The sequence below is a fragment of the Cavia porcellus genome, unplaced genomic scaffold, assembly GCF_034190915.1.
Source record: "Cavia porcellus strain 051 isolate PalLab524CR breed Dunkin Hartley unplaced genomic scaffold, mCavPor4.1 scaffold_17, whole genome shotgun sequence".
NCBI lineage: Eukaryota > Metazoa > Chordata > Mammalia > Rodentia > Caviidae > Cavia > Cavia porcellus.
Window position 1 is genome coordinate 33,850,162 of NW_026947500.1, and position 18,330 is coordinate 33,868,491.

Consider the following 18,330-nt stretch of genomic DNA (forward strand, 5'->3'; position numbering starts at 1 on the left):
GGGTCTTGTTCCCTAGACCTGATGGAACTCCCATCTCACCACCATGTTCCTTAGCTGCCAAACATGGAGCAACAGGATTTAATGTTCACTCTCTTGGGGTTTTGGTCTTGCTTGGTTTTGATTTCCTTTCTGTCCCCTATTACTCCTTTTTGGAATGGGAATGTTTACCCTGTGCCATTGTACTGTGGAATTATGTCACTTGTTTTTATTTTTACAGAGATTTACAACTTGTTTGCCTTGTGCCTCAGAAGAGACTTGGATTTGGACTTTTGAAGAATGCTAGAATGGTTGAGACTTTGAAGAAAGGATTGTTGTGTTTCCAGTTGTACTTGGGATAGTTGTTTTATATAAGGTGGAATTATGAACTTGCTATTGTCTTTATTTGTAGATTAAATATGGCTTAAGAAGGCATGTTTGAGCAGCAAGTTGAAAAGGGTGAGTTGTGGTTGAGGGGAGTTTCAATGTTAATTGGCTTTGGAATCAACTCCAGGTATTGGTAGAACCCAAACTGGGTGGTTCATGGAGGTGTGACCTTGAGTCTATGGCCCCTTATCCCTGGTCCCTTTCTCTGGGCATTCTTCTGCTTTGCTTCCTGGCTGTCATGAATTAAACTTTGCCTTTGGGTACTTCCTCCATTCTTTTGCCCTAGAGCTATCTGAACATGAAGTGAAAGTGTGAGTCAAATTAAACCTCTTCCTTTAGGTTGTGAGTATTGAACATTCTGCCCAGCAACAAGAAAGCTTGTTAATACATAGGTTATCACAGAGTGAATAGTGTGGTAGGTTGAGTTTACTTTTTGATACAGTATTTATGGAAGACATTTATAAGCATATGGCATTTTGGCAGAGATATGTGTTATGAGATCTTGCAAAGATCCAAGGAAACATTGCTATTTTGTTACCATTTTTGTCCTGCTTACAGAGTACACTGATTTTATTCACAGTAGAGGAATTATTTTGGTTGATACAACTCTTCTAAAAGAAATAATTGTCTCTGGAAGTGAGAGAATGACATTCTTGAAGTTATTTTTAATGCATTCTTAAGCACAGGTGAAAATATGAAGGGGATCTTAAATTACAGGGATTTATTTTACATTTGTTAAGAGCTTTCAGGGGATGCAATATTGGCAGCAATGGAGCTTCATTAAAGAGACTAGAGAGCCCCGAAGGATTAGGTAGAGGAGAAAAAGCTATCAAATTGTGTCCTGTTAAGAGTTTGGACTTTTCCCACAACATTAATAGTTAAAATTGTGGTTTATAATCTAAAAAAAAATTTTTAAAGTCTAGGAAAAGAGTAATTAAGGCAGAATCGTGAACACAGTCTGTAACTAGAGGCGAACTTGAGTGTTGAAAGGATAACAAAAAGGCCATTATAGACTAGAGTGAAATAAAAAAAGAATAGGAGATGAAGTGAATGATGTATTTCTTTGCCTTGGCTCCACAATTTGAATCACCTGTGAAAGAGAATTCTTTAAAAAGTAAATGACTCCATCCTAGCCTTTGAATCAGAAATCTCTTATGAGGGCCAGACATACTTGTACATTTTTAATTAAGCATTTAATTTTAGAATAATTCAAATTTACAAAAATAACATATAGAATTCCCATAGATCCATGCTGTTGTTTCTCTTCTAATTAATCTTATATTAATATGATACATTTGTTACAATTAATATTGATTATTAACTTCAGTTCACATTTTATTCACATTTTTCTGCTAGTGACCTTTTACTGTTTTAAGAGTTCATCCTGTATACGATATTATGTTTAATGACCATGTCTTCTGAGGCTCATCTTTGATAGTTCCTCAGACTTTTATTTTGATGACCTTGATAGTTATAGTCAGGTGTATTGCAGAATAGCCGTGTATCAGGATTTGTCTTGTATTCATCACATGATTAGCCTAGGGTTAGGAATTTTTGGAAGAACACTAGAATTTTAGGTATATACTGTCAACATGACTTACTACTGTTAATACCTGAGAGACAAGTGATTTTTCATACTTTCTATCACTCCTTTCTGTGGTACCCTATGAACAGATGTTATTAAATGTTATTAAACAAATGTTATTAAACTCTCATGCAGCAACCTGAAAATTTCTCCTTGTCTTTCCCTCTCTAGTTAACTTTGATCACAAACTGACTTGTGAAAAATGATAATAATATTAATGCCTACTCTATATTGGCATTTTTGTATTTCATGCATATTAACTTAATCATCATGATAACTCTAGAGGTACATTCTTTCATGTTTATTATAGCAGAGAGGAAAATGAGCCATAGAGAGATCAAATAAGCTTGCTCATGGTCATTCAGTGAGAAAGTGAAAGAGCTTAACTGGGGGGTAAGTAGTCTCCGCTGAGAGAATAGGTGCAGGCTTTTCCAGCTTGTTCTCCCAAGGGTCCAGTGATCTTTTTCTGTTCTTTGACTTTCAGTGATAATACAATGGATGATAGGCATTTTATACAGGTAGGCAATTGATTTTGAGAATAAAGTTACTGATACATCAGGCTTATTATTCTTTATCTCTGTTGGAGGTAAAGACTCATGCTTTTGGCATCAGCTTTTCTTGACCATAACCCATGACATAGGTGTTTTTATGCCAGCTTAGTTGTTGGTATACTCAGTTTTTTGCCCCTTGGATGTGGTGGTGATTTTGAGAAGAAGGTTGCTCTTACATCAGGTTTATTATTCTTTAGCTCCTCTGAAACTTTTGGTACCAGCTTTTCTTGGCCATAACCCATGACATAGATGTTTCCTTGCCTGCTTGTTCGTTGATACACCCAATTTTCCCCTTTCATTTGACCCAAGTCAGAAGTTGTAGGTCCCTTTGTATTAGTGCCAAGTATGTTGTTGTCACCACTGTCACCATCTTCCTCTTCCTCTTCGTCCTTTTCCTCTTTCTCTTTTGCTTCCGCTACCACTTCTGCTGCTGCTGCGGCTCCTTCTTCTCCATCTTCTTCTCCTTCTCTTCGTTCTCCTGTCTTTTTGAGAAAGGGTTTCACTGTGCAGTTAAGGTTGGCCTTAAACTCACTTTATAAGCCAGGTACTCTGCCTCAGCCACCTATTACAGCAGTCCTCCTACCTCAGCCACCATGCCTGGCACCGAGCATGTCTTCTACTTGAAGATAGAATTCACTAGCAGTAGCTAGGTCACTAGTAGTATGTAATGACAGCTCAGTTTTATGCAGTTGCCCTTGTTAGTTGCTTTAATACCTAGACTCCGGGCTGAGCTTACTGGGTTGCAGAAAGGAACACAGATTTTCATGGTCCTTTCAGAAGAGGAGACAATGTATAGACCAAGAATCTGTGAAACAAAAGCTTTAGTCCTAATAGGTAGAGTAGAGATGAGAGTAAGTTGAGAAACAGAAACCTGGTGCTGGAAAGCTTAAACATGCGTGTCTGTGTGCACTTGTGTGTGTGTGTGAATGAATGTGACAGTATTAAGCTAACATGGCATTAGCAGAAAAGAAAACCAAAATTGATGATTTTTTTACATATAAGAAAACTAGTGAAGAATAATTTAAAAATCACTAATAATCTAAATGTACTAAAGGCTTAATCCATGATTTATGGCAAATAAGTATGTGGGCAATGACTTTTATATATGCTACAATATGCTAGATTATCCTTGTTGAACATTATATATTAAATCACTTAAGATGAATGTTTTTAGTTTTTTTGTTGAACATTATATATTAAACCAGCTTTTCATTGGATATTAATCTGCTTTAAGTTTTAATAATGATATTAGATGAAATATTCTTTGAACTGTGTCTGTCTGGGTTAGATTTCTTGAGACAAAATATCTGACACCCAAAGTTAAAGGGTAAAAGGTTTATATAACTCACAGTTTGTAGAGGTTTCAGTCCCTAATCAGCTGACACCAATTCAGATGGCATGGCAGACAGCATCACAGAGAAGAAACAGCTCATGGTGGGCAGAAATTAGCAAAGCAAGTATGAGAGAAGACAGACTTTTTCTATCCCTTATGTTGTATCTAGGCTACCAGGATTAGGGTGATACCAAACTAATCAGTGGACTGATTATATCACCCACCCTTAATCCCAGCACCCTTATAGCTGGGGATATATAATTCAGTGGCAAGAGCAAGGTCCTGAGTTCTATTCCCAGTGCCAAAAAACCAAAATGAAACAAAATCCTAGCATACTTTATCTTAGCATTGCACCATGAATCAATCACATGTTCTAGATTTAGCCACCTCTGAAAAAGCTGCACCTATACTGCATGAGTCTCTGGGGGATCATCTAGACACAAGCCATAACAATATCCTAACTGCAATTTTGAGACTTCAAGTTAATTTCATTTCATATGAAAAAGGATAAAAAGAGTTTCCTACTTTAGAACTTATGGCCTAACTGTTGGTGGGAGTGTAGACTGGTGCAACCACTGTGGAAATCAGTGTGGAGATTCCTTGGAAAACTGGGATTGGAGGTCCCATTTGACCCACCTATACCGCTTCTGGGCATATTCCCAGAAGAATTAAAAACATCATACTACAGTGATACATGTGCACCCATGTTTACAGCAGCACAATTTGTAATAGCCAGATCTTGGAAACAGCCCAAATGTCCATCAACTGAGGAATGAATAAAAAGATGTGATATTTTTAAACAGTGGAGTACTACTCAGCTATAAAGAAAGATCATATTGAGGCTTTTATAGGTAAATGGATGTACCTTGAAACCATATTCATAAATGAAATAAAATTACCTTTAAATACCATATTGTCACCCTGGTGTAAGAAACTGAGTGAGTAAATAAGATCCAAAATCTTCAGTAAATATTGTGAAAGGGTAAGAAACTGCTCAAAGGAGAAAAATAACTTCAGAGAGGAAAAAGGAGAAAAGGAGAAAAGGAAAAGAAAAAACATACAAATCTGTATATATACATTTAAGATAGCTAAGATGATTGTACTACTAATTTTATTAGTAATATTTGTTCTTGGAACAAAACAGTTAACATTCGTGGGATTAGATCAATTTTGCATGTCTATATCTGATAGTCTGAGTAACTTTTGAAGATAACTAAACAAAATAACAGTCTTTGTTAAGTTCCTACCGCCTTGTTTTGAAAAACCTATCTTGTTAATGTTTTAGGGTTTTTTGTTACCATTTTTTTGTCTTTTTGGTTTCTTGTTTTTTTTGTGTGTGTGTGTGTTTTTCCTCACCCCTCTTTAAAAAAAAAAAACAAAAAAAAACAAAAAAAAAAAACCCCCAAAAAACCCCCAAACTTATGGCCTAATGGGAAGGATAGTTTTTCATATGTTTTTTTTTTCCTGGTGTTTAAGTGCTAGAAGAGAGATACAAACAGAATGCTTTGTGGAATTCAGAGCAAAGGAAATAACTTAAACTGGAAGCATTGGAACCAGGGATAATTTTCAGAAGAAGTAGTGCTTGAGGTAGGTGGGCCTTTAAGATGAATAGGTAGATATAGATTAGATAACCTCTCTTTCTCTTTCCTTATTGATGACCTGTACACATTTATTATAGTATAAAATAATGCATATTGTATCAAGGTTGTCTCATGCCTGTTACTATCAGTTATGAACTCTTCTAAGGCTAGAACTCTGTGTTACTCATATACCTTGCAGAGTGTCTATTGGGCATGTGTTACATGAAATGTAATAATTTCATTTTGTCCCAGAGCATTCATAAAAAGTTGAAAGGTAGTATTGCATAGTGACTTCATGTGTCGGTGATTATACTGGGTTTAAATTCAGCAAAATCTAAAATAAAGAAATAACAGGGAAAAATCCAGAATAACAGCAACTCAAACAAGATTGATACTTCTTATGTGGAAGAAGTCTGCATCTTGGTGGTCTTGGGTTGGAGAAACTATGAAGTTGTGAAGAATACAGGCCTTCTCCAGTACTACCTGGACATTCTTAGTTTGCATTCTTAGTTTCCTTGGTATGAACTGAAGTGATAGACAAAATTTGAAGTGTACACCCCTTTATTTTAAGAGAACACAAGTGGCACGTTGTTGCTTAGATTTCATTGGCCAGAATTCAGTGCTGTGGTCTTACCTAGTTACACAGGAGGCTAACAGTCATTCCTATAGGCCACGGTATGTCCAATAAAAGGTTCTTTACTAAGAAAAATGGGAGAGTGAATATTGAAGTCGTTGCCCCAGTTGGCCTGCAGTCCGCAAGTTTAAGTCCTCGCTCTTTTGCCTTCTGGCTATGTCATACTGGTAATTCAGTCTGCTTCTCTGAGTCTTGGTTTCTTCTCTAACATGGATGTAGCAATTATTTCTCCTTGGTAGGTTATAACGAGAATGAGTGAGATCATACATGTTAAGAGCTTAGCACAACAGTGCCTGAGATATAATAAGCACTCAATAATTGTTGATTCTTATTTTTATTACCATTAGAATGCCATCGAAAGTTCTATTCTGAGTTCAATTCCAGACTAATCTGACAGCGGTAGATATTCTAGACTCCAGTTTTCTTTGGGCAAAACTGTTCAGCCCCCTCACCTTCTGCTTGTTCTGGCTGCTCTACTCTGGTGAGTTGACTGACGAGTAAAAGGCTTTTTTTAAGGAAGAGGCTTCTGTATATTTCAGTATTCTGCTAGGGCCCTGTGCATTAGCTAACCAAAACACATCTGGTAAGTCTAATTTTAGGTTCCCAAGTCTTGTTGGTTGTCCTCTTCAGATTCCACTTTATGTTCTGAACTCTGGGAAGTTTTTATAGAAGCCAAGGGGAGCTCAGAGCAATTTACTCTTTACTTTCAGATTAGAAAATAATGCCCACTTTCTTTTCAGTAAGCAGTTGTGGCATTGATTTTTAAGGATAAGTTACATTTCTCCTTTCTATACTCAGCCTATTTGAACACTGGCAGCTGATAACTAGTATTGAGTACTGGATTGTGACTGTGTGTGTGAAGGATGAAAATGTTAATCTTTGGCTGCAGTTACAAAACTAAAATAAGCTAGAAACTTATCTGTTAAACTGATTCTAGACTCTTCTAGAAATAAGAAAGAACAGTACTTAATAACTGTCATTTATTGAGCTGCTTGGAGTAAGATGTTTTTCATACATTATTTCCTTCTCAGCACAGTTATACAATAAGCTGCTCGGTTATAATTACCATTTTATAGATGAAGAAACTGGTATTCAAAGAAGTTGAGTTTTTGTTGAAGGTGGCAGTAAATAAGGACTAGGATTTGAATCCAGGTTTGACATCCAAGTACACAGGCTTTTTTATCATCCTGTTTTGCCTGTATGCTCACATTTAAAGTTTCCAAGTTGTACTGATGCATGTTTACTTTCATGATGTTTACTTTCTATATGAAGATATTTAATTTATATTCTGAAACTATTTTTCCCATTTCAGATTTCTTCTTAGGTATTCTACAGAGTATTTTGATTATTAATAAGTGGTTTTGTTCACTTTTTTTTTGTTTAGTACTTCTCTAGTTTAGGACCTGATACTTAGTAGTCTATCAGTGTATTGTTTTTCAATTGATAGTAACAATAATAATTAAAAATTTTTGGGAATTTAGCTTTGTCATTTTTTTTTACTATAAGCTTCCTAACATTTCATTTAATTTTTACCACAACTTTTTGAGATAGTTTTTATTAAGATACATTTATGTATTATTTGAATTAAATGACATGATGTTTCTTTTGATCTTGTCATTCATTCGACATACTTTTTTTGAAGGCTTATAATTTGTAATTGGAGTATATTTGGCAGTAGGAAACTTAATGAACAATTGCAAGTTCCTAATCTCATGAAATTTATATATTCTTTGAACAAAACAGTAAATAAGTTAAACAATAATGTTTCATATATGCTGAATGCTATAAATAAACCAGGAAAGGAGACAGGGAGTGCCTGGGATGAGGGAATGAGAAGAGAGGTCTGGTTAAGGATCTGAGGGCTTTTAGAAGGTGACTTGGCTAAAGTTAGAGTTAGCATTGGGGAGATCTGGGATCATCATGGTTCATTTGAGAATAGCAAATATAAGGGCTCTGAGATGAACTGACTTCCTGGGTGGTAAAAAAGTCGTGGAACATAATCATTAAAGGTATGGCTGGGTGGTATGTATGAAGTAGATGGGGTAAGGTTTCCAGGTAGATCATGATACGGTTTTATATTTAAGCAGGAGACTGAATGGTGTTCTTAAAATTTCACTTAGTTTCTGTGTGGAGAAAGGATTATAGGGTAGCAACAGTGGGAGCAATATTGCTACTTATCCTAGTCAGGAAGTAGTAGAGATGGCAAAGAGTAATTTGACATGTCTTACACTTTAGAGTTGAATCTAAAAAGACTTGTTGATGGAAATAATGGGCACTTACCTGTAATCTCAGCTATTTGGAAGCTGAGGCAAAAGAATTGGCAACATAGTAAGACCTGGTAAGACCAGACCCATAGTAAGACCAGCCTGGACAACATAGTAAGACCTCATCTCAAAACAAAACCAAAAAAAAAAGAAAAAAAAAAAGGCGGTAGGCGGGGGGGACTGGAATATAGCTCAGTTACAGAGCATGCACAGAGCCCTGGATTTAATCTCCAGGACTGCAAGACATGAAACAAACTTGGTGATGGATTCTTTTCAGATCCAAGAATGGTTTTGGGTCTGAACAACCAAAGGTGGTTGAAGTTAGAAAATGAAGTAATATGAAGAAGTTGTTTAAAGATTTTCAACAGAGAGTTGGATAGAAAGTTGGAAAGTTGGATGTTTTTGTTTGAAGCGTAGTAACAACACAAATCCAATAGAATGGTGTTGGGACTGCATTAATCTTTCTGAACTCAGTATATTCTGATTCTTTGTCATATAGATTTCTGTATTGAGGACTCATTTTAGGGTATTTGTGTGGTTATAGTTTCTCTCCTGCTGACCTAGAACTTTTCTTTTGGTGTTCAGCTGGTTATTGGCATTAGTCTAGAGTGACTCATAAAAGTGAAGAAATCAGTTGTCAGGAAATACTTCTTCATATTTTGGTACCACTCTTACCTACCAAATTTCACTTTTGTTTTAATCCCATGCCCTTTCTTATGAGATAGGGCCTTGTTGTATTGCAAAGCTGACCTTGAGCTCTCTACCCTCTTGTCTAACTTTCCAGCTCCCTTGCTACATTGTAGGTGTGCACCATCACATAGCAATCTCCTGTCTACTTTCAAAGGCTGTAAACGTTATTATTTATGCTTTGGAGATGGATAGAAGGGTATGTGTATATCAGGTATTCCATGTTCCTTTGAAGACATCCCAACTTCCTTAGTATCCAAGACAAGCAACCATAGTGGTAAAAACCTTGTCACAGAGAATTGCTTTCAGGGGTAGCAACTTGAGAGGTCTACAGGAAACAGAAAGGTAAAGTAAATGAAGGAAGTGCCAGGTGTAGAGCTTGCTTGGCCTAAAGCTGTTGCTGCCACTTAGTTTCAGACTTGTTTCTGCTATTTGGGAATCAGAGCCAAATATACTCTTCAAATTTTTAAATGAAACAAAACACATTATTTGCTATGTCATCTCCTGATTTTTTAAAATACTGATAAGTTAAAAGTCCCAATGTGTTGATGTTCTAAAAGCAGAAAGTAGTTCTGTAGGTTGCATACTTGTTTCTGATTGGTTAGTCTTCCTCATATACAGACAGAGAAGCAGGAGAAATCCAAGAGATGTAAAATGACTTCACATAGCAGTTAGCAAAACTAGGAATAGAACGTGAGCTCTTTCTCTTTGTGCAATGCATGTTTTGGTGAATCTTTGTCTAGAGAAGTATTTGGGCAGTGCAAATTTAGGTTTGGGGATTCAGGCCACCTGAAATTCATACATGAACAACATGTAAAGAGACTTAATACCTGCTGTTTAATATGTTTGAAGTGTGAGAGAAATGGGCTTAAGTAAGTGTATTTAGGTAAACTGATGGTAAGAGACTTTTGAAGCAGGAGCCCTGGAGTCTACTCTCCTGTCTCTGTCTTTTCTCTGTGTACTACCTGCATATGGTATACTGAATCTTTATATATAAGTAACAGGAACACACTGAACTAAATCTAAAGCCCTGCTGTCCCTAATACCAGTAAGAACAGTAATTGCTTTTCTAGTCTTTTACATACATATATTGCCTATGGAAAATATGTATTTATTATCATTTTGCAAGTTTTAAGAAATTTCCACAGTATGTCTTATTTATCCAGGCACATCAAATATAATTTATTATTTTTATTTGCTATGCTAACGTTCATAGTTTGTTAATATATCCACAGTTAGTTGTCTTCTACTGATGAGTGCGCAGGGTGTTTACGTTTTTCAGTATTATAATGCTGCAGTACACATTTTTGTACATGCCTTCTTGACATGTACCAGTGTTTCTCAGTGAGAAAGGAGAAATGGACTTCTTGGGCATGTGATTTAAGAGCTGCAGTGCAATTTTACTCTTCTGTCAGCAACATATGGAAGCCTCCAATTTTCCCAAAGCACTTAACACTTTCTGCTGTCAGATTAAATTATTTTTCAGTCCAATGGATAAGAAATGATATCTTAATTATGAGTAAGTTTGAGCATCTTTTATATCCTTTGATATATTTATTAACCATTTCACATTTCTGTTAGGGTTATATCCTTGTTGTAATTTCTTTTGGGCTTATTTGGCTCTTTCTTACTGTTTTATAGGACTTAAGCATTTTTTCATATATTTCTTCTGTTGTATATGTTAGGAATCTTTTTCATTTGTGTATTTCCGATATTCCTGTTGACTAGCTCTGTATTTGGGGGACACCATTTGGCTTCCACAAAGCCAGATGTACTGGTCTGCTTCTCACTTAGAGAAGAACCTGCCACAGGTTTCTGAGGCAGCTGTTCTGTGTCAGAAATTAGGGGACATATGAAGGTGTGGCCTCTTGTTCAGTTCCTTTTTGGTTAAAGACTGCCCTCAGGAAACGCTCTGTAGGTTGGGGATACTCTTACTCACATACCACCCTTCGATCCCCCTGAACTATGCCCCATGCTATTTTGTTTTATTTCAGTACTGGAGATTTAACTCAGGGCCTTGGACCAACTACATTTACATTCCTTTTCATTTATATATTTTAAATTTTGAAGACAGGGTCTTGCTAAGTTGCACATGTTGTTCTTAAACATGAAATTCCCTGTCTCAGCCTCTCAAATATTTTGAATTATATGAGTGTACCATTGTGCCTGATTGTGCCTTATGCCAGTGATGGTGAACCTTTTAGAGCTTTCAATGATAACACAGCCCACTGCAACATGGGTACCATAGGTTCATGACCATTGCCCTGAGTTATAAAGGCCCCTCCTTTGATCATATTTGTTTCCTTATAAACCACTTTATAAGTAGCCAGCACCCAGGAATTACCCAACAAAATGACCTGAGTTTGTTTGCGTAAAAGTGGATCAAGCCTTTTAACCCCATCCCTGAGACATAGATAAACCTTAAAGACTGCCCTCAACAAACTCTCTGTTGTTTGGGGATAATTGGTTGGGGATGGTTAGATATGATTGGGGATGGTTTCTGGTGTGTCCAAGAGAACTGTTTGAAAGAAGTGTTCTCAGAACTGGGACACTAACTTACACCCTTGTGTACAAGACCCCTGGGTATATAGGAAAGGACTGGGATATAGGAAAAGCAGGGATTGAGAGTGGGATGGATTTAGACCAGGTTCCTCCATTTGGACTTTTACACTGTATAACTGTCAGGGTTGGGTCTGCCCAGAAAAGCCTTTCTCTTTTGACCATCTGCTTTAAAAAAAAAAAGGTTTTCCTTATTCACTTAGGTTTTCTTTATTCACTTAGAGGCTTGAATGTAGCAGGCTCAACATAGAGCCCAATTAATCTTGAAAATAATTCTCAGTTAGCTGGCGGATGCAGTGGGGGATTTTCCTGGCAGGAGGCTCTCTTCAGGTGCCTCTTTCCCTCTCTCCTTTGGGTAGGTAATGCTGCTTTGTGAAAAGGAGGAAATATTTTGCTGACACACTGCATTTTTACAACACAAAGCAAGGGGTTCCCTTATCTCTCGGTACAAGGCACATCTGCCTGCAAACAGGCCATCTGCTTCTTAGGGATTCCATCATCATCCTGTTTCTTTTCTGAAGGTTTTAAGGCATAGTTGGGTGCATTCCTTTTTGTTTTCCAGAGCCGAGGGAGATGTCATACTACATCAAGGTTCTTGTTAAAGAGCTTAAAATGGGCGCTGGCAGCTGGGATATGGGGGAAGAGAGCTTTCCAGGGACGAGTGACCTGCTTGTTCAGCCAATAAGAAGCAGGTTAGACAAATGATATCACCAGACAGGCTTTATTGTCTGATCATCTCGTAAAAGCAGGATTGTGTCTGGCAATTTAACCCCTTTTTAGGTACTTTTAGGTCTCACACACTGCTGGTATGTGACCTCTAGCTTTCTTTTCAGCTGTCTCTACAGAAATTAAAATAGAAATTATTCACATTTAGAATCACAGCTAGAGTGGAAATGTGATCTCTGAGTATTTGGAGAGTGTATCATATTGTTTGTAGTTGTGAGATTGGTATTTCACTGTAGGCTTGGGAAATAAGAAATGTTAGAGGAAAAATATTGAACTTTTATGCATTTTAATGTACATAAATGATAAATGGATCTTATCAAGTATATCCTGTTTTGGAAGAATTTAAATAGTTTCTGCAAACTCAGAATTACATTGTCATTGATCCTGTGGCAAGTTTTGAGTAACAGATATTTATAGTGTTTGTTTATTCCTATACTTCCTTATTTTTCTTTCCCTTATAAAAATGACAGTCATCTTTTGTTTCCTTTTCCTTATTGGTAAAATGAGTTTCTACCAACTACGGAGTTAAGAATGGAGATAAGGAAATAAACTAGTTCTTACAATTTTAGATTATGAAATAAATGCCATTTTTAAAGCAGTATTCATTTATCTGTGCAGCAAACTTTTTCTTGATGCTGGGCACAAAAGATAACAGAGATATAGAGATGTAGTTCTTTAAGAAATGGAAAACATCACTAGAGAGACAAAGATAACAAAAAAGTCTCATACTTCTACTGCATTTACTCTGTGCCAGGCCCTGTTCTAAGCATCTTGACCTATATTCATTCATTTAATGTTTCTACATCATTATGAAATAGGTACTTTTTTAGTTAGCTTTATTTTATAGATAAAGAAGTAGAGGTACAGGGAAGTGAAGTGACTTGCCTAAGGTCACACTGGTAGTAGGAGAGTTGAAGTTTTAATCTAGAAAGTGGGGCTCTACATTCTGTGCTCTGAATCCGTGCTGACCAATATAGTGGTGACTGAGCCACATGTGGCTTTGGCACACTTGAAATGTAGGTAGTACTCCACAAGTTGAGCTGTGCGGAGGGAAAAAAGCTAGTTTTCAAAACCTTGTGTGTGTTTGTGTGTGTGAATATATGCATACATACACGTCTGAGTGTATATAGTTGTGGAATGCTTAATATTGTATATATTATACAATAATCTTGTTGCAGTTACATATTGCAAATGATAATATTCTAGACATTGGATTATATAAAATAAAAATTATTTTCACATTTTTAAGGTAGTTTCTGTATACTTACATTTGGGGCCCACAGTATTTTTCTTTTTCTAAAATTTTTTTATTAGTACATATTTGAAGTACATAATGATTACATTCATTGTGGGGAATTGCACATGTACATATATGTCAGTTTTTTCCCCTTTCCTTCCACCCTCTTTTGTTTTCAAAACTTTTTTGTTCAAAATCAGATTCTTTTATTTACTTTATAAGTCTTTAACAAGTTAATTATCCAAAAACCATGTAAAACATGTAAGATAATTATACTAAATCAAGATATATTTTTAGACATACTTCATGCTGGAGTAACTTTTTTCCTCTTTTATTTTGCATTGTATTTATATTTTAGGTTCCTCATGTGAGAAAAAGCATAAGATATTCAAGCTTGTGCGTCTAGTTTACTTCATCTCACATTATGGTCTCAAGGTACATCCGTTTTTCAACAAATAACTCGTTTATTTTTCTTTATTATCCATTCATCTAGTGATGGACATATAGGTTGCTTCCAAGATTTAGCTATTACTAATTGTGTTGTAATAAACATACGTACTGTAATATGTCAGAAAGACACCTAAAAGGAGAATAGCTGGGTGAAATGAAACTTCTATTTTTAACTTTTTGAAGAATCACCATACTGATTTTCATAATGGTTGTATCAATTTATGTCTCTGCCAACAATGAAGAAGGGTTCCTTTCTCTCCAAAGTCTTTCTAACATTGGTTACTGATTGATTTCTTGATGATAAGCATTCTTTCTAGAATGGATGAAATCTCAGTGTTGTTTTGATTTACATTTCTCCAATGAGTGGTGGTAGTAAATATTTTTTGTGTATTTATTGGCTATTTGTAGTTCTTTATCTTAGAAGTGTCTGTTCATTTCAAATGCCCCTTTTGGACTGGGTCTTTGAATTTGGGGGTCTAATTTTTTTGAATTCTTTATATAGTGCAATTACTGCATTAGTTTTTGGTCTGGGCAGTAGCTGGCAATTTTTTTCCCCATTCTGTGGATTGTCTCTTGGTGATGTCCTTTTGTGCAGAAGTTGTTTTTTAATGTGATTGCATTTTTAAATTCTTAGTATTATGTTTTGTATCTTAGTGTACCCTGAGAGATTCGTGTACTCATAGATGGACTTTTGGGAGGTGGCTGGACTAGGATGTGTGGTAACTGGATTAGTCTACTGACTGGTTTAGAATGCTCCTGGGTATGACTGAATGGATTTACTGAAGAAAAACACCAACCGGGCTGTGAGTGGTACCAACCAATTGGTTTATAGTAAGCTAGGGGATCATGGTGGCACATACCTGTTAACCCAGCACTCAGGCTGAGGCAGGAAGATTATCAAGAGTTTGAGGCCACTCTGTACTGCATAGTGAGTTCAAGGCTAGCCTAGACTACATAGCAAGACATTGTCTCAAAAAACAAAAACAGCAACAGAAAACCAGTGGGCATAACCTGGAGGGGATATAAAGGAAAAGGAACACTTGATGCTTTTTTTTTTCTGCCCTTCTTGCCATGGACTATTTCTCCTCTGCTATGCGCCTTTACCATGCCAGACAGTTGGAGTTAACTGACTGTGGACTGAAACCTCTACAAATTGTAAGCTAAAATAAACCCTTTCTCATTTAACTTGTGGGTGTTGAGTATTTTGTTTTAGCAAAGAGGAAGTAACTAAGACACTTGATTATTTCTCATGCCACTAGGGTTCTGTTGAAAAAGCCTTTGCCTGTGCCAGTGTCTTGAAAAATTTTACTAGCTTTGTGTTTCAGAAGATAAAGCATTTATGTTTTCATATTTGGATATTTGATCTGTTTTGATTTAGTGCATGGTGAAATATATGGGTTTAGGTTCAATCAGTGGCATCTGAATAACTTGTTTTCCCAGTACTTTTGTTAAAAAGCTGTCTTTTCTCCAGTGAAAATATTTAGCCCTTTTATCAAAGATAAGGTACCTGAGTATGCCTGTAGTAGTTTCTGCATCCTCTGTCCTGTTCCATTGATCCGCAAATCTGTGGTCCTCCCCATTCCATGCTGTTTTTATCATTGTAGCTTTGTAGTATAACTTAAAAGGGTGAGATTGTGATGCCCTTTGCTTTGCCCTTGTTGCCCAGAATTTCTTTTCCTTTTCTAGGTCTCTTCTGGTTGCATATGAATTTTAGGATTTTCACTGGTTTTGTGGGGACTATATTGATATTTTGATTGATTATGCTAAATCTTTGTAACAATGTTTGGAAGTTTGGCCATTTTGGCTATATTGGTTCTGTCCATCCAAGAACATGGGATATCTTTCCATTTTCTGATGTCTTCTTTCATCTCTTTTTCAGAGTACTGTAGTTTTCATTGTAGAGAATTTTTACTTACAAAACAATTTATTTTATTCCTTCCTTCTTTACTTCCTTTTAGAATAAGGTCTTGCCATGTAGTTCAGGCTAACCTCCAACTCACTGTAGCCTACGCTGACTTTGAACTTACGCCAGATCCTCCTGACTCAACCCCTATGTGCTGAGATACAGGCATGTGCTACCATGTCTGGCTATTTGTAAGGATCTCTAAATTAATTCCTAAGTATTTCATTTTTCAATGTTATTGTGAAAGATACTGTTTCCCTAATATTTTTCTTGGTGAGTTTGTTATTGGTGTACAACAATGCTAATTGATTTTTGCGTGTTGACTTTGTATCCTGCTATGCTTCTAAATTTGATTATTAATTTTAGGAGTCTTTTTTTTAGGTCTTTGATTTAGAGGATCATGTCATCTGCAAATAATAACTTCTTCCTTATCCCCTTTGTTTCTCTTGTATAATTGGCTAATATTTTGAGAACTATTTTGAACAAGAGAGGTGCCAGTGGACGTTCTTGTCTTGTTTCCAATTTTAGGGGAAAAGCTTTCAGTTTTTCTTCGTTTAGTATAATATTAATTGTTGGTGAAATTTTCACAAATAGCTTTTTATTAGATTAGGATAAAGATCTGTACCTATTTTCTATACATATTTTATCATGAATGGATGTTGGATTTTGTCAAATGATTTTTCTTATCTGTTGGGCAGATCATGCTATTTTTGAGAAATGTTGGCATTGGCTGTACTCTAAAGTTCTTGTAGAAATGAGCAGTGAATGCATCTATTAGGACTGGGCTTTTCTTTGTTGTTTTTAATCTTCAATGTTATTGAGTGATACTGGATTATTTAAAATTTTTAAATTTTAATTCAGCTTTGGTAGTTTTTATCTAGGAATCTATCTATAAATAGGTGACATTTTGGAGCACTTGCTCTATGCCACAAAGTTTGCTAATTTTTCTACAAACGTTATTTCTTTAAACCCAAAATATCCTTGATTATTATCACCAATTTATATAGGAGGGAAAAGATTTTGAGAAATTCAGTGTTTTGCTTTAGGTTATATCAGTTAGTTAATGACAGACTTCAAATTGGGGTTTTTTTTTTTTTTGTTGTTGTTGTTTTGGTTTTTTGGTACTAGGGGTCGAACTCATGACGTTGTCCTTCCTAGGCAGTGCTTATGCCGCTGAGCTAAACACCCGGCCGCAGACTTCAAATTTGGAATCTTATATAGCTGACTGAAAAGCCTTCTGTTCTGAATCACTATCCTATAATCCTGTTTTCAGTTAAGTTTCAGGCTGTTTTATTTTTATAAGAATGTTTAATATTACATACTTCTGCATCTGTCACATTAAAGTTCAAAGTAAAAGTCAGTAGACCATAAGCTGGAAATCTCTTGCAAGGCACCTGCCACTGTGAACAGTAACATAGTTGAGTCTGAGATGAAGAAGTGAGTCAACCTGTACAAATTGCATTTAATTTTCATCTCAGTAGTTCTTTCTCCAGGTCACTGGGCAGTTCATGCCCAGACCCTCTTTATCCATAGAGAAGGGAAAGAGGAGCAATGCAGCACTTTGTAGTAATTCATTTCTTCTGGCTGATGAGAAGGAAAAAAAATTGCTTTCAGTTTCATTGTCCTGAAATGCTTTGTGTTTGAGAGGGCATCAGGGTGCTTTCTAGTGACTCTTGATATTTCTTTTTTCTAGAGCAAAGACTCAGGTGGACTGAAGGCTGCTATGATAGAGTTGGTGGAAAGGTTAAAGTTCAAGAGCTCAGACCCTAAAGTAAGTATTGTTTTGGAATTAGTTGGGTGTTGGTTACCCCAAGCGTTTTGTTCTCTAAACACTAACTTTGAGGGATGTTGATGATCATCTATTTGAATATTACGTTAAGATCTAATTAAGCCTGCCCATCAAAAAGTGTTCTAATATGCCTGAAGATGTCTTCAATTTTTTCTTCTCTGTTTTATGACTTATTGCACATAATCATGAATTGTTTTCCCTGAACTGCAGAGAAGTACATTTTTAATCTTTGTCAGGCTTTTGAGACTTATGTCCTTCTGTCCATTAAATCCAGCCAAAGGCTTTTGAGATGTTGATTGGCATAATACTGAGTACTGAAATGGGATTGAGACCCATGCAGTTCATTTTTAGTACTAATGTCTTACCTCTCCTCGTCTTATAGGAGTCACCTGCCACCATGCATGCTTTTGTCCTTATGACCTGGAGTTTGGTCTGGGAAATGGTTTAAGTGTCCTAGCTTTTTTTTTTTTTTTTTTTACAATATGCTGAGGACTGGGGGCATTAATATTCTGGGAGATCCTGCACCAGGGTAAGGATGGGCTGAGAACTGAACACACTGGAGGGATTATGACTAACAGAGATTCCCTTCTCTTTACTGAGACATTTATTTTGGCGCTACCTATCAGTGAGACCAGCTGGCTCTGTGTGAGACTCATAGCCCTAGATAAT

At 36.3% G+C, this 18,330-nt stretch overlaps 1 protein-coding gene across 3 annotated transcripts in view; it reads left to right on the forward strand.

Annotated features, from left to right (window-relative positions):
• Trim44 (tripartite motif containing 44) overlaps positions 1 to 18,330 on the forward strand; it is a 115,490-nt gene that overhangs the window by 10,050 nt on the left and 87,110 nt on the right. For 2 of the 3 annotated variants that reach the window (XM_063227779.1, XM_023562441.2), the window contains exon 2: positions 17,566 to 17,643. The exons of the other annotated variant lie outside the window; for it this stretch is intronic. In XM_063227779.1, the coding sequence (XP_063083849.1) occupies positions 17,566 to 17,643 (78 nt within the window). The remainder of the gene's footprint in view (positions 1 to 17,565; positions 17,644 to 18,330) is intronic. 3 annotated transcript variants of the gene reach the window in all.